This window comes from Cynoglossus semilaevis, chromosome 7 (genome assembly GCF_000523025.1).
Source record: "Cynoglossus semilaevis isolate Cse_v1.0 chromosome 7, Cse_v1.0, whole genome shotgun sequence".
NCBI lineage: Eukaryota > Metazoa > Chordata > Actinopteri > Pleuronectiformes > Cynoglossidae > Cynoglossus > Cynoglossus semilaevis.
The window spans coordinates 11,896,438-11,923,810 of record NC_024313.1 but is presented as its reverse complement, the minus strand read 5'-3'; the positions used below and the strand labels follow the sequence as shown (position 1 = coordinate 11,923,810).

Here is a 27,373-nt window from a genome sequence, read left to right as displayed (position 1 = left end):
TTTTTTTAACCTAAGTTAGATGCATTATTTATTGGTATAAGTAGTTGTTTTTTGAAGTAATTTCTTTTTCAAAATCAAGGTCAACCTTCATAATTTGCTTTCAACCAAAAACAGACTTTTAATTATTTGTCTCAAAAACTAGAGGAAAAGTCAGAAATTTAACTCCAACAAAATTTTGGAAATAGTTGAAATAATTGTCTTTTTACCTGCGCGGCAGTGAGACGGTTCATCTCACGTCACACGTCCCTTCGTTGAACACAGCTCAGCCTCTTTATTTCAGACAGAATATAATCTGTTTTTCTGTCCTGATTCTCCATGTTAATCAACATTGTTCAGTGTTTGTTTAATCAAATCCCTAAAGTGTAAAAAATCCACTTCTTTAAAGTTGATTTACTGCTAAATATAGACTCACATGGTTTGTTTGCCTTTGTTTCATGGCAGCACAAATGGAAGGTGTGTGTGTGTGTGTGTGTGTGTGTGAACAGAACATCCTTCTGATTCCTCTGTACTGTAACTGTGCGTGTGTGTGTGTGTGTGTGCGTGCTGCCATATGGTGCTTCCCGTCATAGGGAGAGAACAGCTGTTCTCCTAAAAGGAGTGAGAAATAAGGAGCGACCTGCAGCAGTGGAAACGTCTTCTCCATCAGTGTCTGTCTCTCTTTCTGTCTCACTGATACCTGCTCCGCTGCCGCTGCACTTCATTATCTGGTGGTTGTTGTTGTTAGTGGTTAATTAATTGTAATGTGCCAATTTGTCTGCATTATAGGCTCGAACACAATAATCCTCTTTATTCCTCTCGCTGCTAATGGACTCTCCACCCGCTGCTAATTGGTTCAGCTTTTCAATTTCCTGTGCGTGAACGGCCGTTCAGCGTTAGCAGGAAGCCGTTCAGTACAGCTAACCCACAGCACAGTACAAAGCTAACACAAGTTGGTCTTTTTGAAGGATTGAAAATTTGTTGATTTTTTTTTTAGACAGAGGAGCTTGAAAATAAGTCTTATTTGACTGAGTGTCAACAACATGGGTTTTAGCTGCTGTAGCTTCAGTTAAAGATAAAGAGATTAAAGTTTTTAAGTTGTTCAAAAAAAAAGGCTAAACCTAATTAAATTCTGTGAATGAGACGTAAATATAAGCCAATAAATATTAAAATTTATCACAGTGTTTTCCATCCTCGTGTTTATTGTTAGCCAAAAAGCGTTAGCGTTCAAATGAAACGTAGGTTATTGTTAAAAGTCTCTTTGTTAAAACTATATTTTTAACACCGCTATTTTTCACCAACGCCTACCGCAGCTTTAATCATGCACATATATTTAAAACACCAAGAGATTTTTATTCATATGGAAATGACTTTTTTCTACAGACTGACCCAGTTTCTGCTCTCGTTAGATAACGTACTGTACACATTGGGAAGATGACGGTAAAACGCATTCAAATATATGGACACAGAGATTTAAGAGGAGGAGCAGAGGCTGACTGTGTTTCCCCCCCGACACTGAAAAGTACTAAAAATAAAAGAACACAAGTTTTATGTGTAAACCTGAACCCCCCCCCCCCTGCATGCCATCACACACACACATACACACACTCTCTCTCTCTCTCACCCTTTCTCTGTCGTCTTCATCTGTCTACTTCCTGTTGACTGATGGTTTAAACCAGGTGTCAAATCGGCCAAATTGCTTCTATAAATACTTTTCACTTTCCCTTGAGACTTAAGTGACGGGACACAAACATAAGAATAGAATAGAATGGGTATAGTCCGAAATATCCAAGCAGAGATATAAGAACTGAACCAAAAGGAATACCAAATATTGACAGAAAATAAAATAAATATATTAGCCAACAAAAGCTATATGTTAATCGCCACAAATTTCAGAAATATAAAATGAATCACTGCAGAGCATTAAAACTAATTACTGAATATAATCCCATCAATATCTTAAAGTTGACGTAACAAGAAAAAAATGTTTTGGCCGAGGTCAAATAATCCCATCAATATCTTAAAGTTGACAAAAATGTTTTGGCCGAGGTCAGGTTTCATATTTGATTAAAAAATAATACTACATCTATGTGACTCAGAGACACACACACACTCACACACACACACACCGACAGGCAGGCGGAGTGAAGCTAATAAACCAGTTGTATTGAGTACCATGGAGGGTCACTGGTAATAATGGCTGCAGCCCCCGACTCTCTCCCCTCTGTCTGTCCTCTGTCCTCCTCGTCCCTCTCTCCAAATTCAATTCCGTTCTCAGTGTGACGACCACTTTTCTTCTGATTCTCTCTCTCTCTCTCTCTCTCTCTCTGTCTCTGCTTTTCTAGCCTTATTTCTTTTCTTTTCTTTTCTTTTTTTAACCTCAGTTTTATTTCATTCTAGTTGCATCTTCCAAAGTTCTGCTCTCTCAGAACTCCCTCTGTCAGTCAATATCAGCGGCGGCGTTTGAAAAATATGGTTTAAAAATACTCTTTGTGTTTCATATTAATGCAGAGTATATCTCACTCACTGCAGCAGGGGGTGCTATAAACACTGTTTGAATGCTGTGGATTAGAAAAAATTATGGTCTGCCCCCCCCCGACTCACCCCCCCCACTGATGAAGATAAACCTGCAGGTGACCAGGGGCAGGACTCCATTTCCGTCTGACTGTAATTGGTCTTTAAGCCAGTGACCTTCCACCTGAGAGGCAAACTTGGCCCCCGCCACACCACTGCACGGACCAGTAAACAATATATTTGTCAATATTTGCTCCCAGATAACGAGTTTTTCTCTTGCGTTTCTTGCTGGAGTTATTTTTGGGCCCTAAAATACAGAGCGAGCCTCACTTTAATTACACTCCACCTCCTCGTTCATTAAGCCCTGACGCTGAATAATGTGAGGCCGAAAAGTAACTTTTGTAACGAAGGGACTGACATTAATTTTTATTGTTAGACAGTGAAAACACGGCAGATGTTTGTTGATCCGCTGTCGAGGTTTTGCGACGGCGTTTTATGCAAATATTCCTTCTTTTTACAGCTGTTTGTTCTGTAGGAAAATATGAGCCTTTTTATTTTTATGTGCCGGGCTTCCACAAGGGACTCATCGAAACAGAATGTGTTTGGGTTTTTTTTTAAAAATAAGTGGAAAAGCCTGCAGAGACAATTATGTAGCAGAATCTGACACATCGGCTGCAGGAGCTGACATGCAGTAGTGGGGGGCGGGGGGGTGGGGGCGCTCCAGAAGCCCTCCACACATCTTCCCTTTAATGACTGTTCAATACTGTCTCCAGGCAGCAGATTGTGTTCTCATCACATCCAGTAACAAACTGCATTATCACAGTGGGCTACTTTCTTTTCACTCCGTCTCTCTGCTGCCTCCTAGATGTGCCAACGGATACTACGGGACGCCCGCTGTACCAGGTGACTTGTGCGAGCCCTGCGCCTGCCACGGCAATCTGGACCTGTCCCTGCCTGGCAGCTGTGATCCAATAACGGGGCAGTGTCTGCGCTGCCGGCCGGGTTACGGGGGGGCGACGTGCGAGAGCTGTGCTGATGGGTTTTACGGAGACGCCATCACGGCCAAGGACTGCAGACGTAAGTGGCACGGAGAATTTATCAGTCAGGACTTTCACACACAACTGTGATGCAGTGAAACTATTCACTGGTTTGGTACAAAGCAGATTCAACCTTCAAAGAGTCCAGTCTGACACCAGAAGGTTCTAGTCCTAGTCGGAGTAAAAACTGCTGCTGAAGGGACTAGAACAGGCGTGGGTAAACCTTTTGTTGAGTGTTTGTGTGAACTTTAAGTTAAATGACATGTAAAAGTCACACATAAATGATAAAATTCTAAAACCCTTTTATCATTTTCATCCCCATTTATTGGGAAAACGTGGGTATTGCAGGGAAAAGTCAGAAGTCTAAAAATAATATAAATAATTTATATAATTTGGAAAATCTGAAAGGGCCGCATCCAGCCCCCGGGCCTTAGTTTGTGCACAAACCTTAATATATATATATATGGAATAAATTTGCCGACACATTGGGAACCAAATCCTGAAACAGTTCTGGTTCGTGACTGTTCTGGTGTCTTCTGAAAACAACTGGAGTGGTGCTAACGGATCATCGGTTCTAAAGAAAAGCACAGCTGAAGTCTGGAGCTGCTCCAGTTTGATTTAACAGGCCGTTCACCACAGCGTGACTGAACACAGCAACCAGACAGCAGGTAGTTTTACTGCATCAGTATATATATATATATAAAAAAACCAGTCCTAAATTAAGACACACTTATTCACTCTGTGAAGCATCAGAATGTGTCAGAGTGTGTTATTATATTCACAAAACCTTCAAAATATCACTACGTAGTCACTGTGTAGCTGTGACTGGACCAACGCAGCAGATAAGAAAACCTGCAAATGAGTGTTTCTCCAATGTGAGAAATTAGGAGTGGGAGTTCTTTTTTTTTTCCAGAGATGACTGTGTTGGTTTTGAATCCTCTGGAAATAAACCCACCTTCTATTACTGGGCTGAAATGAACTGAACTGATGAGAAGGAGTGAAGTACAAATGGCTGCAGCCACAGACGACACTGTTGACATCAGAGGGAAAATAGACAGCATTTCTCTTACAGTCTAATGCTGCACAAACGGACTGAGTCCGAGCTCTTCTGCTCCACTCCATAAAATTCATTAAGACTTGGAGCGGTGGTGAGAGAGTGAGGTAGACGGACAGAGAGAGAGAGAGTTGTAGAGAGTGTTTTAATAATTCCTGCCGGCCTTTTGTCATTCCTACTGGATCAATAATGAGCCCTCCATCTCCAGACAACAGCAGCCGATCAGCACTGTGGGAGAGCAATAGATCAGGCTGATTAATCAATAACCATTAGGCCTGGGTGGAGAGCGGGAAACAAGTAGAGAACAATCAACTATCAAGTACACATTAATAGAGACTGTCAGCGTGTGTGTCTGCCTGTCTTTGTGCACGCCCACCAGTAGACAGCTCTCTCTCTCTCTCTCTTCAATCAGCTGTCTCTCTGCCTTCACCGTAGGAAGACAGAGAGACCATGTTCTTCTTCAACCTCATCTTCATCGTTATCATGTCTCCACTTTTTCTCGTCAGGTCTCCACTGAAAAAAAAGCAGGTTTTACTAACACAGAACCACCAGTTTAACCAACTTAAGGGAGCCAATGTACCACCAGTGGTGCACCAGCCTTATTTTGAGAACCATTGCCAAAGACATTTAGAACATCAGTAAAAATCTAGTGAATATATCTCTTGGTTTTTTTGGTATAAACACATCCACTGCTGTCTCTCATCTTCCTTTTACTCTTTTTGTCCAACTTTTTAATTTATTTTTTATTTTTTTATCCTCACTCTTAAACACAGCTGGCAGTCCGTGGGCCGCAAAGACATTACACCTCCTACTAGCACAGCTGCTTGCCAGTACAGACACACACACACACACGTTCTAGTGTGTGTGTGTGTGTAGCATCCACTCCAAGTTTGAATGAAGGGATTAAAGGTATCATTTGATGCAGATAGAGGAAGTTGTTCTCCTCAGACTGACGCCCCTGCTGGGCTGTAGCAGCAGCGCTGCAGGCTCTCCACATAATGATTCCTCAAAAGTTGTTGGTGTTTTCTCCAGCAGGGGGCCGCATTTTAATCTGATTACAGCGTCTCTGAATTCATGCTTAACTGTTCACACAGAAAATCTGTTATTACTGCCTTGTCTCAGATTTTACATTCACTTTGAACTTTGGCGTTTTGTAGTGAGAGCCGTGCAGCGTTGACCTGGGACTAATCAGGTAATCAGTGACTGGACAGTAGCCCTCTCTACAGAAGGGGGGCGCTGCAGAGACGGTGGCAAATACTGACCTAATGGTTAAAACCAAACCATCAATTTATGACTGTCACCAGTCCAAGCAGTACACAGTAAAAAAAATATATATATATATCCTAATATATATTTTTAAATATTTTAAATATATATGTTTTTTTTAACTGTGTATTGTTCTTAGTCATTTCAACCAAACAGAGGTGTCTGCAATAATGAGGGAAACAGAATATTTTATCCATGATGCTGTTTGATTACAAAAACCGAGTGAGACCAAACGACGCAGCTGCAGCAGAAGCAGCTCAACAGGAAATGCATATCAGACAAAAGGAATCGACGTTGAAGAGCGTTCAGCTCAAAGAAGTCAATCTCGACAAGAGCACTCCCACACAGGAAATATTTCCCTCGTGTTTGCCACGGGGTTAGCCGTGAGCCGCTCACCGCGTCCTTAATAGATAGCAGCGCACGTGAGCGTCTCCTGGCCGTGCACAACCGAGGGGCTAATAACGCAGAGGAGATGCACAATAACTACTGGTGCAGTTAATTTGACGGCGTGTTTTCGTGGCTGAACGTGACATGTTTGAGTTTGTTAAAGAAAAAAACAGAAACCTTTTTCCCATCAAGGCCAGCTTGTTAGAGCGGCATCATTTACCCACATACACACATGGGTTTTTTATTGTGGTGGACGACAGAACGCCGTCCAGATGGTCCCTGAAGGGAGAAACCAGGGGGATGTGAGGCGCTGCGTGTGTGTGTGTGTGTGAGATGGAACTGTTCTGTAGGTTCACGTTCTAGAGCATAAATTCGTGGCGTTTGTGCACAGCCTCACGTACAGTACAGTCCTGACATCTGTTGGAGAGGACAGGAGGAGGTGCAGACAGACACAAACGGCTTCACGTCATGTCATGTCATGTCATGTTTGCTGCTGCTGCTGCTTCCTTTTTATTCTGAAGTTGAGTGTGTTTGCGTGTGTCTGTCCCTGACGGCTCCTCCGACAGATGGCAGCTCTGGTTTCGCAGCTAAATTGTGTACGTAAGGCTTTGATTGACATTTGTGGGCGTGGCTTCTTCCTCCCACAGCAGATTTTCAGTTAAAGTAGCTTAAAGTGGAGCAAGGAGGAAAAAAAAAAACTTAATGAACACATTCCACATAATTAACCAAACAAAATGATCAAAAATATTTCTCCCGAGTTTAATGGGGGCCAATCTGTGAAATTCTATATGCACATGAAAATATTATATTTACGCTTTAAAAGGTATTTAATACTGAAGTACATTTTAGATTATAATTTTAAATAATGTAAAAACCTCATTTATATTTGGGTTAATTGACAGATTGACAGAAATGTAGCCATTTTTTTGCTGAAATCATATTTTTTAACTGCAAAAAGAATTTCCACTTTTAAAAACTCCCAATAATGTCAGGCTGCAGTACCTCATGTTTACCTGCAGGAAGGCTGATATGTGGTCTCCACTCAGCGTAGCGTAGCTCAGAGATGACTCAGCTCTTTGTGCTGTCAACAGTATTTAGGTCCCAGGCGGCCGTACATCACCACCTGCTCAGTGCTGCCTCCTCCTGTACCGTCCTGGACTCTACATCCAAGGACATAAATACTGAAAACAGTTTTTTCCTTTTCTCTCCTAAAGTTTCATTTTCACACACGGCTGAACTTTTCAGACATAAAAGTCTCGTCGGGGTTTGTGCTGAATTGGTTGTGAGTGAGTTTGTTGAGCAGAAGGAAAGTTTTTGGATCCTCACTTTGGATGTTCATCGGAGCGGACAGGAAGCTGACGGACAGGATTTAAGGAACACATCATGTGATTCCTCCGCTGTAGGCTCGCTCTGATTGGTCAGTGTGTGCTGTAGAAGGCGTCAGTGGGTTGGTGACAGAGACTTCCTCTGCCGGTAGAACTTTAAATCTAAAGTTCAGTGTGTGATTATTCACAGATCTGTGATTTAAATAAACAAACTCAGCAGCTGTGATAAAACGACTGTTTGTTTAGTCATTCATTATGTGTTTGTTTCCTCTTCTCTCTCCTCACCCCCTCACCCCTCTTCTCTCCCCTCTCTCCTCTCTCACAGCCTGTCAGTGTCACACCAATGGCTCTGTAGATGAACTGTGTAACAAACAGACTGGAGCGTGTCGCTGTAAGGAGAACGTCGTTGGTCGACAGTGTGACGAGTGCATGGTACGTGTGATCGACCGAGTCACTGAGTACTGTCCACTCACAGGATACTCACTATACATGTAGAAATGTGTACCATAAATCGTAGCCAAGTCATGGGTGGAAGTACAGAGACAGTGACCTATTGACCTTAATAAAGATGAGAATCTGACAAAAGCAAATGTTAGCCATTAGCCCTGCTAACTAGATGGTAAAAGTGTTTCATAAGAATATAGAATAGATTGCAGTATTTCTTACTTTTACCAAGAAACTCTACTAAAAATGTCAAGAAATGCCGTTCTGTAAGAGCAGGTCAGTGCAGGTTCCAGTGATTCCCATCAGGATTTTGTCCATTTCTTATCAACTTATCACTTTTGTTGTAATAATATTTTTGACTTTGTCAGCTGCTGTCCGACCAGGTGAAGTGTTTCTAAACTGTTGGTTTGACTTGTTAAATGTACAAATATTATATAATATAATTCCAATAAGTCTGTGGCCTCTGTCAACGTGGCTCTGCTCATCTGCCCTCTGATTGGTGCAGCCTAACTGCTGGTGGGATTCCGAGCGTCAGGACTGTCAGCCCTGTCGCTGCAGCCACTACGGCGCTATTTCTCAGCGCTGTGACGCCGAGGGCCGCTGCATCTGTCGCCCGGGTTTCGTGGGTCGTCGCTGCGACCTGCGGCGCCCCAACCACGGGCGGAGGGAGACACGGCGGCCGGTGGAACGTGTCCCGGTGGAAGCTGTGCAGCAGAGATGGTCGGGACCGCCCCGTACGGGGGGGTGTCCCAGGGGGGCATACATGCCAAGGACAGGGGTAACAGCTGCACGTGGGTTACAGCACGGTGTGGTCCTGGTGACGTGTGGTGGACGTTACAGAGACTCTTCACTGACAGGAGGAGCGTCAATGATTAACGTTGTTTAAACGGCAAAGTGGCTCAAGATCATTTTTATTTGCTTTTACTTATATTTAAAAAATTAAAGCTAACTTAATTGCCTTTTTGTATTTAAAAAATTAAAGCTAACTTAATTAATTAGCTGAAATATATTTTGTAAACTACATTTTTTTTTTTTTTCCCTACCGTTCAACTTGGAAGATGTCATTCTGTGGTTTTGTCTGAAAATTGTGTTTGATTTGATCGTTGGTTTGGTGGTTTGTGCTCAACAAGTTTGTCTACTTGAGAAATACATGCATGTTTTTAAAAAATATATCTTAAAGTCATTGAGAAAAATGAAAAAACTTCAGATTGTCAGATAACAAATGCACTTTGATGATGATTGTAAATATGTTTTATTCTGATGAGTTATGCATGGCATTTTACTGCTGAAGGCAACGTCCAGGAACTGTGTGCATCTTTGATTTTGTTTTCCACTGATTTTTTTTCTAGCTAGAACTAATGTGAAAACCTGTTTGTTTGTTTGTTTGTTTGCAGCTTGTCTCTCTAACGTTGATGTTTCTCAACATTGGGGGCCATTTTTAACTGCCGTCTCCTTGTGTCCTAACTGTGTGTCTCCAGGCTCAGACCTTTGGCATCTCCACACGTGGACAGTGTGTCCCCTGTCACTGTAACTCCTTCGGTTCCAAGTCCTTTGACTGCGATGAAACGGGTCAGTGTCGGTGTCAGCCCGGAGTCACTGGACCCAAATGCGACCGCTGTTCACGAGGATTCTTCAACTTCCAGGAGGGAGGCTGCACACGTAAGAGCTGTCAGCAGGACGGAACTGTTTTCTGCTCCTGTGAAACAAGAACATATTCATATATTCATTTTCAGTAGTACAACAGTAGCAGATACTACTATGCAAGCCTAGAGTGCCCTCTAGTGGCTGTCAGTGGGAAAATAACAAACGCAAAAGTCGCAAACCCAGGATGAAAAAAATACGATGGATTTTTCAGTTGATTTGTCAAAAAATGGTCATTAAAAGTTCTATAATTTTGTCGTGAGAACAGTGGATGAAACCCTCCTCTCTTCCTCTCACCCTTTCTTTTTCATCAGCCTGTGATTGTAATCACGTGGGAAACAACTGCGACGCCAACACCGGACAGTGCATCTGTCCTCCCAACACCATCGGGGAGAGGTGCGATCGCTGCGCTCCCAACCACTGGGGCCACGATATCATCACAGGATGCAAGGTAAGCACACACGCACGGTGAGGAAAAGGTAGGCAGAAAAACAGTCATTGACGAATGGCTGACTTGTTGTTGTTGAACAAAATGAGAGGCTGAGAAACAGTGGCCTCCAGTGCTGCTCTCAGTGAGAATGCTGAGATTTATCACCGGCAGCCCATCCATGACCAGGACAGTTTATCCTGCAGTAACAAAACACTGTGTTTATTAATCAACACGCCCTCTGTTGGTGCAAACTCACCGCATCAGTCCAAATAACAAACTGTTTCAGAAGGCTCAGTGTGTGTGTCATAACTACAGTCACATACCACGTTACACAGATTATTACTGTTATTAACTCATAATTGAGTCATTTTTAATTCCTATAATTAATGATCGTAATCCTCTGACAGCTGCGTTAGAATTGTTTATTTGTTTTCTGGTCATTTCATTTATTATTCTGTCTATTATTCCTCGCCTGTAAATCTGTGGTTTCCAGCTTCGTTTCCTCTCCTCTCTCTACTTTCACTCCCCATTCTCTCCCCTCTATGATCACAGTGTGTGTTTATTTGGCTCAAAGAGTTTCACTAAAGTGTTAAGAGCCAATAATTGCCAACTATTAGAGACTGTACAAGGCCGGGGCAATTAGAGGCTTGAACATGAGGCCTTTGAAAGTCAGGGTTTTACAGCATCCCTGATTTGGACGAGTGCCTGAAGAGGGGAACAGCAGAACCTAGTGGCCGAATTGGTAAAAAAAAAAAAAACCCAGCAGGGCAAGGTGGAAACACAGGAATGTGTGTCCAAAAATAAAAGCATAAAAAAAAACTTATTTATCTCACAATATAAGTCTCTGCAACCACTGCAAGCTGCCACAGGGGGCACCATTAGGTATGTGGTTTCTCTGGGGCTTGAACCCAAGATCTTCTGCATGTAAGGCAGGCGTAATGACCGCTACATTGTGGGACCACCATCAGAGTTCACAGTCAGAGGTTAAAGTATAAACAGGGTCTGTCTCAGTGTTTTCTAGTATCTGAAGCTGAATACTTGTCGTTGTTTTTCTGTGTTTTCAGGAGTGTGGCTGCAGCGTCGTGGGCTCGCGAGCTGTTGCCTCCGTGCAACTTGCCCGTGAGCCCGGACGGTCTGTGAGCTGAGTCACTGACGCGGCGGGGGTAGAAAAAAAACTGCAGTTGCGCTGGTTTATTTTGGTAGTTAAAACAAAACAAAACAAAACCAAACACATTTCATTGACATAACAATATATGTGTATCTAATAAGAAAAATAAAATCTACAAATGTCATGTAAAAATGCCAAAATTGATTCAGCAAACTAGCATAGATATAAGGCTAAATAATAATGGAGCATAGTATTATAAGTAATAACAATAGAGCACAATCAGTTAGCTTAGTTTAGCAATTAGCTTCAAATCCATAAATGCTAACAAGCTAACAACTCAGCCACACATTGGTAAAAGTATTTAAAAGAAGAAAAAAAAAAATCACAATCCAAAAAAATGTTTTGAATTTTTTTTTTTAATACGTGTCCAACAGTTGAAAGTTTGGAAGTCGGTCTCATGTTGGAGGCCAGTTTGAATGTTTGGTGGAGCATGAAGCTGAGACACACTCCGGTGGCTCCTCAACCGTCTGTTGTGTGGTTGATAACGGAGGTTTGAGCCTCGTCTGCTCCCTTATTTCCCACAGTGCACCCAGTGTGAGTGTAACGTGGCCGGATCAGACGGTCAGACCTGTGACCCGGAGAGAAAGGTCTGCGCCTGTGCCGACCGGACGGGAAAATGCAGCTGCAAGGTAAACACACCACAATCACCAGATTTGTTGTTGGCTGATTCCCTGGGCAGCCTGTGGGGCTGCTGGTGCAAAACCCTGGTGACATGAACCGGCACTAAAACTACGTCAGCTGACTTCCTCTGATGAACCTGTCGAAGGCCTCGACCCAGAGGTTGTGACTCTGATGAAGTTGGGAGTCAGATTTAAAAGTACAGAACGTGTTTTCATGTTGATTGATATTGTGATCTCTCTCTCTCTCTCTCTCTCTCTCTCTCTCTCTCACACACACACTGGGGACAGCTTTCATCTCTGACTGTCACTTGCTGATCACATTATCCAAAAGTGACAGAGACAAAACGCTGGAACAAACTTTTGCACACACACACACACACACACAGTGTGAGTGTGTGAGAAGGCTTCAGATCAGCGCGCGTGATCCTGACTGTGAACAGGAAGGAGGTTGACTGTGTGTCAGTCACACAGTCAGTCGTCAGCTGCCTCTCTGTTCACCTGTTACTGCAGCTGTCAGTGTCAGGGCGACTGACTGTCTGTTTCCTCCTCCTCCGTCTTCACCTCCTCACACGGAATGAATCCAAACCTGTGTTTGAGATGACGTTGCTCTCCTTTTTTTTTACTAGTCATGACTGACTGTTTTTTTTTATTTATTTAATCTCTAGACATAGAACAGTTTCATCTCAGATAAAATTCTCACCACATTTAAAGAACAACACAGTGGTGGTCAAACAGTGGCTCCGGTCCATCTGATGGACCGTGACATTGTTTTACATTGTTTACGTTGACATAATGTCCTCCTCCTGGTGTAATAGTTGCTCATTTAGGAGAATATTTTTAGCCACCTGGGCTCCTTCTCTGCACCTGCACCTCCTCCTGTTGTTGCTCCTGCTCCTCACTCACTAACCTGCAGACATTTTTTTTTTTCTTTTTGTTTTTCTTGACACAACTCAACATTAATTGGATGATGTTTGCTTGACAGCAGTGTAGGCTTTACACTGTACACAGGGCCTGTCCACAGTCCTTCTATTTCAGACCGCCTCTGGGTTTATTTACTCCAAATATAAACATTCTGTGCAGCCGCAGTGATGTTGTTCCAGGTCTTATTTTCAGGCATGAAGATGCATTTCCTGTGCTTCACAGCTGGGCTGTGTTTCATACTCTGGCTGTGATGGTCTGCCCCAGGTTGGGGGGAATAATGGCCAATTAGAGTAAACAGACCGACACAGTCACTCACTTTTTAATAGCTTGACACGTCCGTGCTAACAGTCCAGCTATTGTACAGGTGTCTGACTGAAGGCTTTGGCCTCAGCTGCTCATCACTTAAATGTTCCGTTGGTTTGTCCTGGTACCAGGAAGTAAATCCCAAAAATGTCCATGTTCTACTGCACCAGAAACAGCATCACATTTTACCCACGTATATAAGATTAGACATTAAATAAAGGCTCTTCCGCTGATTTTCACAATTAGTTTTAGGTACTCTATAAAGTCCAGAAAGATCTAACGTGAGGTTTTTGTTTTTGTTTTTTTAGGAAAATGTAGAGGGACACAACTGTGAGCACTGTAAACCCAACACATTTGGGTTGTCGGTGCGAAATCCACTGGGCTGCAGCAAGTGCTACTGCTACGGACTCACACACTTCTGCAACGAGGCAGAAGGACTGATCAGGATGTGGGTGAGTAGCCGGGTTTGTCCAATCAGGCCTCACCAGGGATGTGATCAAGGGTTTCTCCTGGATGAAGAAACAAAAATGTTTAGATGAGATAAATATGTCTAGGTAGAAGCAGGAGTCGTGAGTGTTGGCTTACAGTTTTGTTTTTTTGGCCAAAAGGCTACAAATGTGGGTGAATGTTCTTGATTAGAATTCAAATTTAAACAGTAAAATTCTCTGTTGTAAGTTAGCAAAGCTCCTTCAAACCTAGCTAAGGCTTAGCCTCTTGCTGTCTTGTAGTTAGCCAAAAAAGACGTTACATTTACAAAATGTTAGACCTGTTTGACTGGAGTTAACAAATGAAACAACAGATTCAAGCTTGAGTTCTGTCCTCTACCTTTAAAACATCTAAAAACCTAGTCTTGTGCATATCTTTACGTTTCTAAAGCACAGTTCAAAACATGAATTCATTGATGTCCTAAAGGTAATAATGTAGGTGATATTTTCCAAACTCAGTCTTGAAATAATTACAATTTAGTGTAAAACAAATCATTTTATTTCTGGAACCAAAAAAATAATAAAATGTTCAGCCACTTTCAACAGTATGTGCTGATGAATCCTTGAACTGATTCAATGGTTCCACTGATTCCAAAGTCTCTTGCCAATCTCCAATTTGAAGATAGTGAAAAGAGTGGAGCCGTGTCTCTGTCCGTGCCGTCTGTGCCAGCTTCACTGCTGGAGTGTCAGATTTCACACACGGCTGGAGCTGAGGCGGCACTTTTCCACCGTGGCGGCCTTCGCGTTCCCGTATGAATCACGTTTTTTTTCTGCAGACGATCAGGTGCTGATCACATTGACCTCGACTCGCTCCTGTTGTTAAAGATGACGCGACACTGTAGGTTTGTTGGATTTATCCACCAGGAATCATAAACATGGACCGTAAGAATCTGCACAGAGATTTTAGAATAATAATTCTACAGTCTTCAGCTCTAAGAATGAACGGAGACTTTCAAAACACTCAACTCCACCCGCTCCATCCTTCCTGGTTTTTCATTCATTTTTTTTTTGTGCCCTCCGTTTGGTTGACGTCATTTAAACCCGTCCACCTTCGTTCATTCCGCTCCTTCCAACCAAAGTGGATTTTCTGTCCATTCACTGTATTTTAACTCCATTGACAGATAAAGAAACTGTTTTTAAATCTGCTGATCGGCACAAAATCCCTACACACACACACCGTAATCCAGACTTTATGAAGTTTTAAGTTGAATAAAAACAGCGTTGTGCATGTGAAGTGACAGATTCCCACCGTCAGCAGCTGAAGGAGTGGCAGACTTTTTGAGTGGCTGTTTTTAATAACGCTGAAACTGAAACTGTCGCCATCAGCGATTAACCAACATTTCTATGGTAACCACGGACTTTTTTGGGGTTAGAGTGAAGAGAAGAAATTTCATTTGAACGACAAACATTCACTTCATTCGTTGAACACACACACACACATGGCACAGAAACAAAGGGGAGATGGACAGGGAGAAGAGACAAGTGTGGAGTTTATTGGAAAAATGGAGATTTTCTCTGAGTCACTGAGTCGTGAGATTACACAGAGTAAAGTGGGACACACACACACACACACACACACGTGCACACACATGCTCAGGATTATTCTGAGATTTCAGGCTGCAAGGATATGTTTGACAACTAAAACTTCTGGAGGAGATTTTTTTTTTTCTTGGATCCGTGTATGAATATTTACTTAGAATATTATATAATATAATATTTACTAGAATATCTGCACCAATATAATTTAAGAACATTGATATCATCTGTTGCCGAGCGTCCACCTCCAACATGGACGTTTGTTCTGTGACGTCGTCCTATTTATCTGGCAGCTTCATCTCTTCACCATCTTTGAACTTTGACCTAACTTTGAGGAGTTAGAAAAAAAGTATAACGTTGATCCCATATTTGGGAAGTTGTTGTGTTAGCAGGTTGGAATTCCCTGATCCCTGAACCTTAGCTGTTGGGCTAACGAAGAGTTCCTGTGGGAGAAGCTGCACGTCAGAGAGCAGTCGATGTTTATCAGCGGTCTGAATAAAACTGAAGACAGAAATTGACAATTTCCTGCTTCATATTCAGCCTCCTCCCGACTGTGCGCTGTAATAAATGAATAGATCTTGGCGTCCTTTTTATGACAAGGGCTGAGAGAAGAGATAATATTCACACAGTTTCCACGTATCATCAGCGCTCGACCACAGTCAATAATAAACTCCCATGTTGTTCAAGTGATATTGAAATGTCACCACGTGAAACGGCAGCAGGGGGGTGGGGGGGGGAGAGAACGAAGGAGGATTTCTCCTTCTGTGTCAGTGAGAACTGAGAATATAAATCAGAATGTGTGGCTCCACCGTCTCAGGCTGTGAGTTATGTTCGGAAAAACACTGACATGTTTCCAGACCTCGACCTCTGACCTAAAAAACACTTGAGACGTTCACCCCAGACTGAAATTATCGACCGTGTTTTCCCCGTTACAATGAGCAACAACAACATCGTTATATAAAGAGTGTGTGTGTGTGTGTGTGTGTGTGTGGAGCTGGTCATTAATACAGGACCGTGGCAGGAAGGACGTGTGTGTGTGTGTGTGTGTGGAGCTGGTCATTAATACAGGACCGTGGTAGGAAGGAGGCTGTGTTATGTTACTGAGATTGGTCTGTTGTTTGTGCCTCTGATGTAAATAAGGATGTAGACATGCAGTAGTATATGTATACACACATATACATATATAAATATATACCTTATATGTACTACAACATTCTCCGAGGACAGTATTGCCAGTACTCCAGTACTCTAGTACTCCAGTACTCCAGTACTCCAGTACTCAGGTCACTGTACATGAGTTAGTATTTAGACACAGATCATGTTAAAGTATGAAATTAACACTTTAATTGTCTCAATCATTTTGATCGCAATTTCTCTGTGTGTACGCTTGCAGTTAACACTAAAGCCTGAACAGACAGTGCTCCCCCTGGTGGACAAATCCAACACAGTTGAGACGAGGAGGGGAGTGAGTTTCCAGCACCCAGACATCTTGGCCAACGCAGACGTGGTTTCATCCGCCCTCTCTGAGCCCTTCTACTGGAGACTGCCTGAGCAGTTCAGAGGCTCCATGGTAGGAAACCTCTTCTCCTGTTCACGACCAGCACTAACTTTTACGGTTCCCACCACGGCAATTTTAAATTCCCCGTCTGAACTGTAATGATGTTAAAATTTATTTGGCCTCGTTTAAACCCTTCCTCAGATCACGGCCTACGGGGGACAGTTAAAGTACGCCGTGTACTACGAGTCCAGAGACGAGACTGGACCCTCCTCCTACGAGCCGCAGGTCATCGTGAAGGGCGGTCCAAACCATGACATCGTCATGACCCGCCAGGTACAGGGGATCCAGATTGGTCAGCTGACCCGCCATGAGATCGACATGACAGAGGTAAAAAAAAAAGAAAAAAAAGAAAAAGGTTGTGTATTCCTTTAAAAGGTTATCATCATCATCTTCATCATCACCATCATCACCATCATCATCTTCATCATCTTCATCATGTCATTATCTGACCTCTGTGACTGCATCCTGCAGATGTTCTGTCCTGCTGCAGCTGCACTCACACACACACACACACACACTTTCACACACACTTTCACACATACACACACACACCTTCTGAGCGTTATTCTAACCCTAATTTCACAATAACGTTTCTGTCTTATTGAGTGAGGACCTGCAGAATGTCCCCACCAGCACCAAGAGTCCATTAAATATAATTGTTTCTACCTCTGATTTCTGACATAAATCTGAAATAATCAGAAACACTGAGAACTAAGATGATGACGATTTTAAAAACACGTTATAATGTAATATTTATTACATGGTCTGATGTTGTCGTCCGTTTGATGCTGATGAATTTTTCCTTCTGTTCTGGTTCCGTCAGTATTTCAGAGATCAGTCTGACCGTGGCTGAAGAAGGTCGACCAACCAGGGAGAGCGGGCAGGCCCATCAGATAGAGAAATGCAACTGTCCCATTGGCTACGCTGGACTTTCCTGTGAGGTGTGAACTCAACTCTGTCGTCGTCTCTGTGGTTTTTTGGTTTTTTTTATAAACATGAAGGTCGCAGTCAGGTCTGCTCACGGCCGTATCTCACTGAAGTCCAATTTACATTTACTTCAGAGTTTTTAAGCTTCTCTGACGCCGCGGAGACTCGGCTGTTATTTGGATTTATTTCTTTTTCACCCAGCCTCGTCTGCATTAAGCCTCAGCGAGCGCGTCCTCTGCTAAGTTTTGATTTTTGTCTGAGCAAATTGACTTTCAGCGGCGTCCAGGCTCCTTCTCTTAAGCCACCAGACGCACGCAGCGGCGACTCAATCTCCACTTTAATGAGGGTTCTTTCAACTTCAGCAGACGGCTCATGATGCACACAGGCAGCGGGGACTACGGTTGATATTATTGTGTTAATCCCAGGAGTACGGAAACTTTTAAGTGCGCTTTTCACCCCTGCCCTCACAACCGTCTACGCCGTCTCGGAAAAAATGAGCCGTGTACATGATTCAGACGCTGCGGCGAGAGTTGAAAGAGTGCCAAATGGCAAACGGTAGCTAAACTTGAAATGTTCAGGTCGTGCAGGGCTTGGCTGACAGATGGCCGTTCTATTTGTAGCTGCCATAGTTGTTAATAAAGTATTTTTAAACGGGCGTTTAGAGCGAGCAGAGGGAACAGATGGCTCTTTAAATCGACTCCATTAATTACTACTGAACAGGGGGGAGAGAGAGAGAGAGAGAGAGAGAGAGAGTTACCTGTTATCAGACATGTGCATTGTTGGTGTGTGAGAGTGTGTTGAAAAGTTAGAGAAGGGAATAATTCTTAATTGAGAGTGTGTGCGTGTGTGTGTGAAAGAGAGAGGGTCAACGGTTGCCCGCGGTTACGCACATGAACACATCGTTCTTCCAGAGAAGTTACTACACTGTTGTCAGATCTCCACCGCCACACGAGGCAGATTAAGCAAGGAGACAGACCTGGACTGCAGACGGAGGAGGAGACCACCGGACACACACTGTCACTTTTGTGATCCGTCCAGCAGGAGGCGCCGCTTCAACCAGCTTAGAGTTCTGATGAAAGTTCTGGGAGTTCATGGAAGAAGACCCTGTCCTGACGGGAGTGATACACAATTCCTGCCTCCGCATCAATGATGCTTGAAACAACATGACAAACCCTAGAGCAATAATCATCAACTGGAGGCCCGTGGACCAAATCTGGCCCGCCGAACTGTCCGATCCAAAGAAAATCAAATATTAATGTTAGACTAAAATCAGATTTTTATTGATTGTAGAGAGAAATCCAGGGTCTCTGACAACATAGTTGGCGACCCCTGACCTATCGCATCAGATTTACTGCATTCTCTACCTTTCCATAAAAACCGTGCATTGACCTATGACCCCGTCAGTCTCACATTCCCTCGACCTTTTTTTTTGTGAATTGATCAGTCTCACATTCCCTCGACCTTTTTTGTTTTGTTTTTTTTAAGTGAATTGAAATGATACAATAATGTTAACTTTACCAAACGTTCCTTTTATATCTACCCAGCTTTTCTACTCTAGAAATAGAGCATGTAGAACTGTTTTCATCTCTCTCTGATCTTGTGTTTTCCCTCTGTGCAGGAGTGTGCTGCAGGTTTTTACCGTCTTCGCACAAACAGCCCAGCACCTGCTCCAGGAGTCAGAGCGCCCAATGCAGCCGGCATGGGCAGCTGTGTCCAGTGCCAGTGCAGCGGGCACTCGTCCACCTGTGACCCCGAGACCTCCATATGCCAGGTAAATGAGTCTGTGTGTGTGTGTGGGTGTGTGTGGGGGGGTGGGCAGCTTGTTCTGTCACCGGGGATTGGAACCGACTCTGGAACAGCCATATGTCCAGTAGCCTGGTTGAAGTAGGGAGGTGTGTGATGTCAGGTACCGTAATTAGCACAGCAGTAATTAACGACCATGGACTTCCTCTTCCTCTTCTTCCTCTTCTTCTTCACACTTCCTGTAAATCCACGGTGGTCTGGCGCTGAGCCAAACCGGCTGATCGTCACATTAAAGAGAAGACAAGATTCATTTTAGCTACAAACAAAATCCAAAGATCAGACTTTAACCGTCTTTGGTTGCCAGCTTTTCCATTTTCAAGTCTTTTTTTTTTTTGACAGAATGATAAATAAAAAAAATCTCTCTGGTTAGAAAATTACAAATAATAAGAATAGAATGTAAACAGTTCTTGCAGCCTAATTGGCTGATTTGCCTGATTCAGTTTTTTTTCTGGGTGATTTCTTATTTCTTGTGCGTCGTTACTGCCACCTACTGGATCTATGTTACACTGTAATGGTTATCCACACAGAAATATACCGACCGCTTGCAAAAAACAAAACAAAAAACAAATTAAAATTCGAGACGTTTCTTCAGGACAGATTTGATTGGGACTAAAATTGAACTGAAAACTCAGATTTTTACTGATTTATTTAATCCTGGGCCAGACTTGACCTTCACAAAACTGTGGGTTTTTTCTCCCTCTGAAACAAAAATAGTGCTTTTAAAATAAAGTTTATTTTAGAAGTTGATTAAATCAATAGTCCCGTTTAGAAATAAACACGTCTCAGGCGGAGAAACTATGGATTTTCAACAGCAGTGCGTCACACAAATCAAATATTTTATTACTTTCCCGATGTTTCCGCTGCAGTTTAATTGTTTATGTTCTCACTAATTAGTTTCTGCTAATTAAATGTAATCCATTCTCTCTTCCTTTAAGTCTCGTCGTCGGTGCTCCCTCTGCTCTTTTCATTTTGTCATCCGATGTCATTACAAACTCTTATTTTCACCCTGTCTTTTCCTCACCCTTTTTAACTCCTCTCTTTTCCTCACCCTTTTCTTTTTTTAAACACCTCCTCTCCGTGTCATTTGTTCCCTCTCCTCTTCTCCCCCCACCGTCTCCCCCTCGCTCTCCATAACGGCGTCATTACCATTTTTTCAGCGTGCGGGGCTAAATTGAAAATGCTAAACGAGTTTTGTTTCTGTGGTAATTAGTGGTAACGAGAAACGCGGCGAGTTAATGGAAATGACTTGGCTCGTTATGAGGCAACTTCCTGTTGCAGTGATTGAAGTTCCCATTTTCCACAAACGAAGTGAGCAAATCGGACGTGACCCCCGGGAAACGGAGAGGCAGAAGTCGGAACGTTTACGTACTGAAACGTGAACAGTGTTTTTGGACGTTCAAACACAGTGTGCCGCCACTACCAGCCTATAGGGAGCGCCACTGGAATTATGCTTAAAATATAATCAAACATTTCTGATTTTGAAAGGTGCAACCTGTGACCTTTTGGTTCATAAAAACTCATTCAAAGACAATTTTCCGTTGGTGTCTCGTCGGTGTTTTCAGAACTGTCAGGACAACACAGAAGGAGACCGATGTGAGCGCTGCGCTCCAGGGTTCTATGGAATAGTCCGAGGTTCTCCCGATGACTGTAAACCCTGTGCCTGTCCACTGACCAGCCCAGGGAACAGGTCAGTGCTGGTCTCCTCTCTGTCTCTGCTTCAGAACTGCTGGTCTCCTCTCTGTCTCTGCTTCACTCCTGTCAAAACGTGACATTTTCTTAGATCCTAACATTTAACAATTAAAGAACACGTTTGTGTTTTGTTGGTGAGGAGATTGTGTTTCTCTTTACAGTTTCAGTCCCACCTGTGTGGCTGAGGGATTTAACGACTACCGCTGCACCGCCTGTCCTGAAGGATACGAGGGAAAGCACTGTGAGAGGTCAGACCCAAAAAATATTTCTTAAGGGGTTTACAACTCAGCTGGAAGCACAAAAATATTTTTAGGCAAATTGAAAAAAAACTCCATATTGTTTCGCTCTTTTAAACTTCTTCTCTCTCTTCTGTCCAGGTGTGCCACCGGTTACCATGGCAACCCCAGCATGCCAGGCGGCCGCTGTGAGGAGTGTAAGTGTACTGCCTGGGGGGCGTTGCCCGGACCGTGCGACCCTGTCACGGGCCAGTGCCGTTGCAGGGTGGGGGCGTCGGGAAGGCTGTGTGACCAGTGCATGGAAAGGCATGTGTGTGGAGCGTCCGGAATCATCTGTAAGACTAACGAACGCTTCTCACCGCACACGCTTCTTTATCCAGTGGCTTATTCACTTCATGATTATTCTACGTTCTAGAATTTAAAAAAAATCTTTTGGTAAAGACCTTGAGTAAGAACTGGGACTTTTCATTGGGCTGTTAGCTTGGAATTTTACTGCTAAAAGTCAGTGATATTACATCAGTGATTATCTTAAAAATGACTCAAGTCTTCATTGTCCACACTATGTCACGTCCAGTATTTCTGTAGTGACCAGTGTGTTGGAACACCAATCTTTTTTGTTCAACAAAATAATTTTTTTTAGTGTCCAAAATTTTTGATTCAAAGGTTTAAAATGTTACACGTCAAACCAGGAATGTGGTTGGATTTTTAAAAACTTGATCATTGATTTGATATAGAACAGACACAGGTGGATTTTTGTTTTTATTTCAGTTATTATCCAACTATTATTATTTTTCTTTTAACATCATTTTGACAAAGAAATGTCGTCCAGCGGTCCGACTCCCGTCCCGTGGTTTCCATGGGCGACAGACGGTCGTGGCAGAAGTCAGATTCACGTCATTTAAAAAAAATCATTCCAATACCATTAGGAGGTCATTTTAACTTAATATGACCGTAATGGCTGGGCCAATTCTGTGCCATTAAAATGTCTGGAGGTAAGTGCAGGAGTGTGGAAGGAGAAAAAGGGTTCGTGCTGCAAGACAGAGGCTGATGGGAAATTGCTGCCGTCAGGTCAGAAGAAATGGTTTGCTCCCGTCTTTGTGTTCAGCACACAAAGTCTGCGTTGGTAAATTGGCAGTGCCGCTGCTGCAGTGCACCTTGACATAGAATGGTCTCTACGCCCAGGCTGTAATCACCACGTGTGATCGCCACCTGATGGTGTGAGCGGAACAAACTGCACTTGACTTTTTTTGTCCTAAGAGCAAAATTAAGGGTAGTTTGTTCTGGAACGTTTCGATTTTTTTTTTTTTCACACCACGTCCTCAGCCGTGCTGTAGAACTTCAGTCTGCGATGTCACGGAGACGTTGATTTAAGGCAGTTCTAAAGTAGAGATACTGTGGTCAGATATTCAATCAAAACCAAGATAAACAGCCACTCAGTGTGGTCCAAAATAATCTGAACATTAAAAAACAAAAAAAAAAACTGTATTTCTATCTATCTATCTATCTATCTATCTATCTATCTATCTATCTGTCTATCTATTTATTTTATTTTATTTTTATTTTATTTTATTTTATTTTATTACTCTTCTAAAAACCCATTTAACAACCACTCAGCTGCTGGAAAAGGTCATTTCTTTTTTATTGACTTAGTTTTAACAGCTGAAGCTCAAACAGTCACTTCTAAAAGCTTCTGCTTTTTTGGGTCGGAGTTTTTCTTCTTTTTTTTCACTTCACTGAGCCTCAGCTCAGACGTTCAGATTATTCAGTGGCCTGAGCTGAAACTACAGCATTTACTGTGTGCCTTCAGAGTTCCGTTTACGTAAGAAAATATATCGTAGATCTTGACTGGACCTGAAGTGGGCTCACGTCAAAGAACTAATTACGAAAGATGTAGCGTTAGCGTTTTTTTTTTTTGAATTTAATTTGAAAGGATTTACTTAAGAAAAAAAAATACAATATAAAATTATATTGTATTTAAAATCATATATTTTCCAAAGTATTAAGAAGCATTTTAAAGACAAACCTCTGCCTGCTGTAACCTCCCCCGTGACGACAACAGGTTTGTTTTCATGTGTTGGTTTTGGTGTGTTTGCAGTGTGACATACATTAACCTGACCTTAAGTCCAAAGACTTGCAGATTTGGTTCAAGTTTGGTTCCAAACCTGTAACTGTGGCCCACTGAATGGGCAGCGTCCAACACCTGGGTATCACAGTGGCTTTAACCACGTCACGTGAGCATGTGAGTGTGCTGTCGTTCTGTCAGATAATGATGCGGCTCAACTCGTGTGTTTTGGTGCATCAGCCGCTCCATTTGTCTGTGAAAACACCAGCAGTTACACAGAGATCAGACTCTGATCTGGTAATTGGCTAAAAAAAAGAAACTCTTCAACCAATATCTGGTCATGTTCTCCACGGGAAACACCAAGAAGGAAAGAAAAAAACCCCACAGGAACCTGATGTTGTGTTTGTGTCCCTTCAGCCTGTGATGACGAGTGCTCCGGTCTCCTGATCAGCGACATGGACCGTCTGTATCGCATCATCACTGATGTCACTCTGACCACGCCGCTCCCGCCTCCTTATAAGATGCTGTACCGCTTTGAGAACATGACTGAGGAACTCAAGGTACAAGAAAACTTAGCACTGTAGTTCACAACGTGGGGGGCGGGGGCCTTTTGGAGGCACATAGTTATTACTGGAGGATGCAGCTCAGTGGAGTTTTGAAACAATAGCTTTGAATGTGTAATAATCATAGTAATGTAAAAACCCTATCTACCAAAGAGGGCACTGCAAGTTTCACAAAAACTGCCATAAGTCAAAGCAAACCTTAAGTGTTGACGGCTGTTTCTTAGCAACTGAGAAACTTTTCTTTCTTAACTTTTTTTCCGCACAGTCATTAATCACCAGCTGTGAGAAGTAGAGGCGGTCAGAAACCTTGATCATGTTCATTTTAATCAAAAGTCATTTGAAACACGAGTTTAAAGACACACGTCACTGTTAAGTGTTCCCTGATGTTAATTAAAATCAACTACTTTCCCTCTGTCAGCCATTACCGTATAATCTATTGTAAACAGCCTGTTGTTGTTCACGGCTGCTGCTCTAACTGACGAGTGCGTCATGTTCCCCTCCACGTAAGGACCGGAGGTTGGACTGCCGGTCCACCCAAAGAAACTACCTTAAAATGATAAATCACTGTTATACGTGATTAATTGTCTTTGTAACTAATTATGGTTAATCATGATTAATTGAGAAAGTTCTACATTTCTATTTCACTTTTGGATACACATGTATACGAGTATTATTTTGACAAATTTTCTCTTAGTCTTTCCAGAGATTTCTCTGCCTTTTTAAAGCATTACATAAAAAAAAAAACTACATTTCCTCGAGCCAAGATATGTCAGACATTTCTCTTTGTTTTTTTTTTTTCCTCCCTAATTCTTCCATCTCTCCATGTCTCCACCACAGCACATGCTGTCGCCTCAGAAAGCTCCAGAGAGGTTACTGCAGCTGGCCGACTCCAACATGGGCTCTCTGGTGGTTGAGATGGACCAGCTGCACAGCAGGGTACGGACGTCTTAGTTTGCCTCTCACACTTTCCCTCCCTCTCTCCCTACGTCCTGCCGTACAGTGATCGGACGTCTCTGACTCGGTCTGCTGACGTCGGGTCGCTGGTTCAAACCTCAGAGGCCACTGTTGTAGAGGTACAACGATGAGACGAGGCAAATGGAGTGATAGGGGTAAAATAGGAAAAAAATTTAAAACACAAACCTCGTCACTCACCTTAGGAGGTGGGAACAAAAATACTGCTCAGACTCAGAGTAACCTCAGATGTCACGTGTAAATTTAAAATCTTCATTTCTGGTCAAAAACACTCATTCGATTACTTGTCATGTGGTAGAAATATTTTAGTAATAGTACAACAGATACCATGAGTATTCATAAAAAGATACATTTGTAAAAAAAAAACAAAACCTTTTTTTCAATATTAAATTATTTTACCATCTGTTTAGTTTTAGGACCAAAAACTTTTTTCTACCTGTTGTAGAAGTGCACATAAGAAGCTGGTACAAGAAAAACTAGTAAATGAAAATGCTGCTGAATGCAGATCAGTCTGTTTATATAATAATGATAATAATAATAACCCTTATACATTCATCAAGTGTCAGAGAAAAGAACCTTCCAGCTGCCGTAACAGCTTTTAACAGGGGGGAAAGTGAGTTGAACACTGAGCAGAAAAAAAACATAAAAAAGAAAACAAAGATAATGAGATTGTGTTAAGTCTCAAGGATAAGAATGGAACATCAGACACATTATTAGACATTAGTGCCCTGGGCACTGCAACTACATTAACCTGCCAGCTGAGGCACTTTCATCAAACACAAACGAAGCTTTAAGGAATATGCAGTGTACAGTACAGTAAGCACAACAACAATACTACTACAAAAGAAAAACACAGAATTCAATAGTTTTAGATTTAACAACGAAGCAGGTAAAAGGTGCCACATAATAGATTTATGTTGTTTCTATTCTAGTGTTTTGTTTTTTTTTGCTCATGGCTGCATTTTCTGCTACACTTTGAATTTGAATTTGTTTTGAATGTCGTCAACATACATCAGAAACATTTGGAGAAAAGTTAGAACACTTGTCATTTGGTAATTAATTTGAGGGTTTAATTCGAGACAAAAAGACAACAAAGAAATCCAAGTAAATCCTCAGAGCTTCATGTGTGTCTTTCTTCAATTCCTGCGAGTACATGAGCGTTGGGTTCAACTGAACAAGATCAGCGGTCACTTTTCTCCAACAGTATCGTTGTGCACAGATGATTTGGTCAATGATGACACAAGATACATGTGAGGATTTTTGTCCGTCATTGAAATAGTTTTTTAATATTATATGTTTTTTTATATTGTATCGTATTTATTTATTCTTTTATCTTTTGTAACAAATATTATGGTAAACAGTATTTTTTTTTTTCTGTGAAATGATATCAAACCTGTTGAGCCTTTAGCCTCCCCCCCCCCCCCCCCCCCCCCCCCCCCCCCCCCCCCCGCAGCTCAGAATTAGAAATCTGAATCTGAATAGACGACTCGGCCTGAAAAGATCTTTGAAAACATAATTGTCTTGTTGTGTTTTTTTTTTTTTTTTTTTAGAGTAGTACACTTCCGTGGTATGCTGACAAAAGTGCCTCTTTGTCTTTCCCTCAGCGTCAGAAGAATTCACACAGACCTCAGTCATGTTTGAAGAGTCATTTACCAAAATAGAAAAACACTCTTTAAATAAAAGGAAGCCTGAAAATGTCAAGCAGAGAGGAATAACACACACATTCACGCTGTCAGACCTCAGCCTTTTAGGGACTGAAGCTTTGACGCTCCTTGACAGTGATGATATCGCCCACACCCCTTCATACACACACACACACACACACACACATGCAGAGCAGCTAAATTGATGCAGTGTCTTTTGTGGAATCACAACAATAATTATCTGCTCTTTGATTCTGTTTGTGTAATTGCGTTTAATGGGTTTGTGTTTTGGTTTGTGTCAAGTCTTTGTCCGTTCCTCAGTTCTGCTGCCCTTGTTCTAGACGTGTGTGTGTTTTCCTGTCAATAATTTAGCCCTGTGTGTGTGTGTGCCGCGTACACACACACACAGATTTAGGCACGATAATATCGATTGCATCTGTCATCGTCTGTCATCCCCGTCTCAGGACTCAACCTTCCATCCTTCTCCTTTCCTCGTTAGAGAACAGTCGATACGTTCACTTATTCAGCATTGGTTGTTATTTCATGGATTGTGTATTTGTGTGTGTGTGTGTGTGTGTGTGTGTGTGTGTGTGTTAGGCCACTAAGGTGTCTGCGGATGGAGAACAGGTTGAAGACGATGCTGACAGGATTCATAAACGAGCTGAAGACCTGGAGCAGTTCATCAGGGACACGCTGCTGGGAGCTCAAGGTAGGACCAAACAAACGCCCCCACCTCCCTCCTCCATCACCTCCATCACCGGCCTCCACAGAGTGTGTGTGTGTGTGGTCAGAGGGTTGGAAGTCAGTCTAGCT

General features: G+C 42.5%; 1 protein-coding gene across 1 annotated transcript in view; it reads left to right on the top strand.

The window, feature by feature from the left end:
- lama2 (laminin, alpha 2) overlaps positions 1-27,373 on the top strand; it is a 118,329-nt gene that overhangs the window by 60,812 nt on the left and 30,144 nt on the right. Inside the window, exons 23-39 of the mRNA XM_025057060.1 lie at positions 3,356-3,567; positions 7,885-7,991; positions 9,482-9,662; positions 9,959-10,095; positions 11,139-11,206; positions 11,733-11,871; positions 13,395-13,538; positions 16,501-16,677; positions 16,807-16,992; positions 17,382-17,606; positions 19,211-19,363; positions 20,958-21,082; positions 21,246-21,332; positions 21,462-21,655; positions 23,800-23,942; positions 24,783-24,881; positions 27,158-27,269. Of these exons, the coding sequence (XP_024912828.1) occupies positions 3,356-3,567; positions 7,885-7,991; positions 9,482-9,662; positions 9,959-10,095; positions 11,139-11,206; positions 11,733-11,871; positions 13,395-13,538; positions 16,501-16,677; positions 16,807-16,992; positions 17,382-17,606; positions 19,211-19,363; positions 20,958-21,082; positions 21,246-21,332; positions 21,462-21,655; positions 23,800-23,942; positions 24,783-24,881; positions 27,158-27,269 (2,489 nt within the window). The remainder of the gene's footprint in view (positions 1-3,355; positions 3,568-7,884; positions 7,992-9,481; positions 9,663-9,958; positions 10,096-11,138; positions 11,207-11,732; positions 11,872-13,394; positions 13,539-16,500; positions 16,678-16,806; positions 16,993-17,381; positions 17,607-19,210; positions 19,364-20,957; positions 21,083-21,245; positions 21,333-21,461; positions 21,656-23,799; positions 23,943-24,782; positions 24,882-27,157; positions 27,270-27,373) is intronic.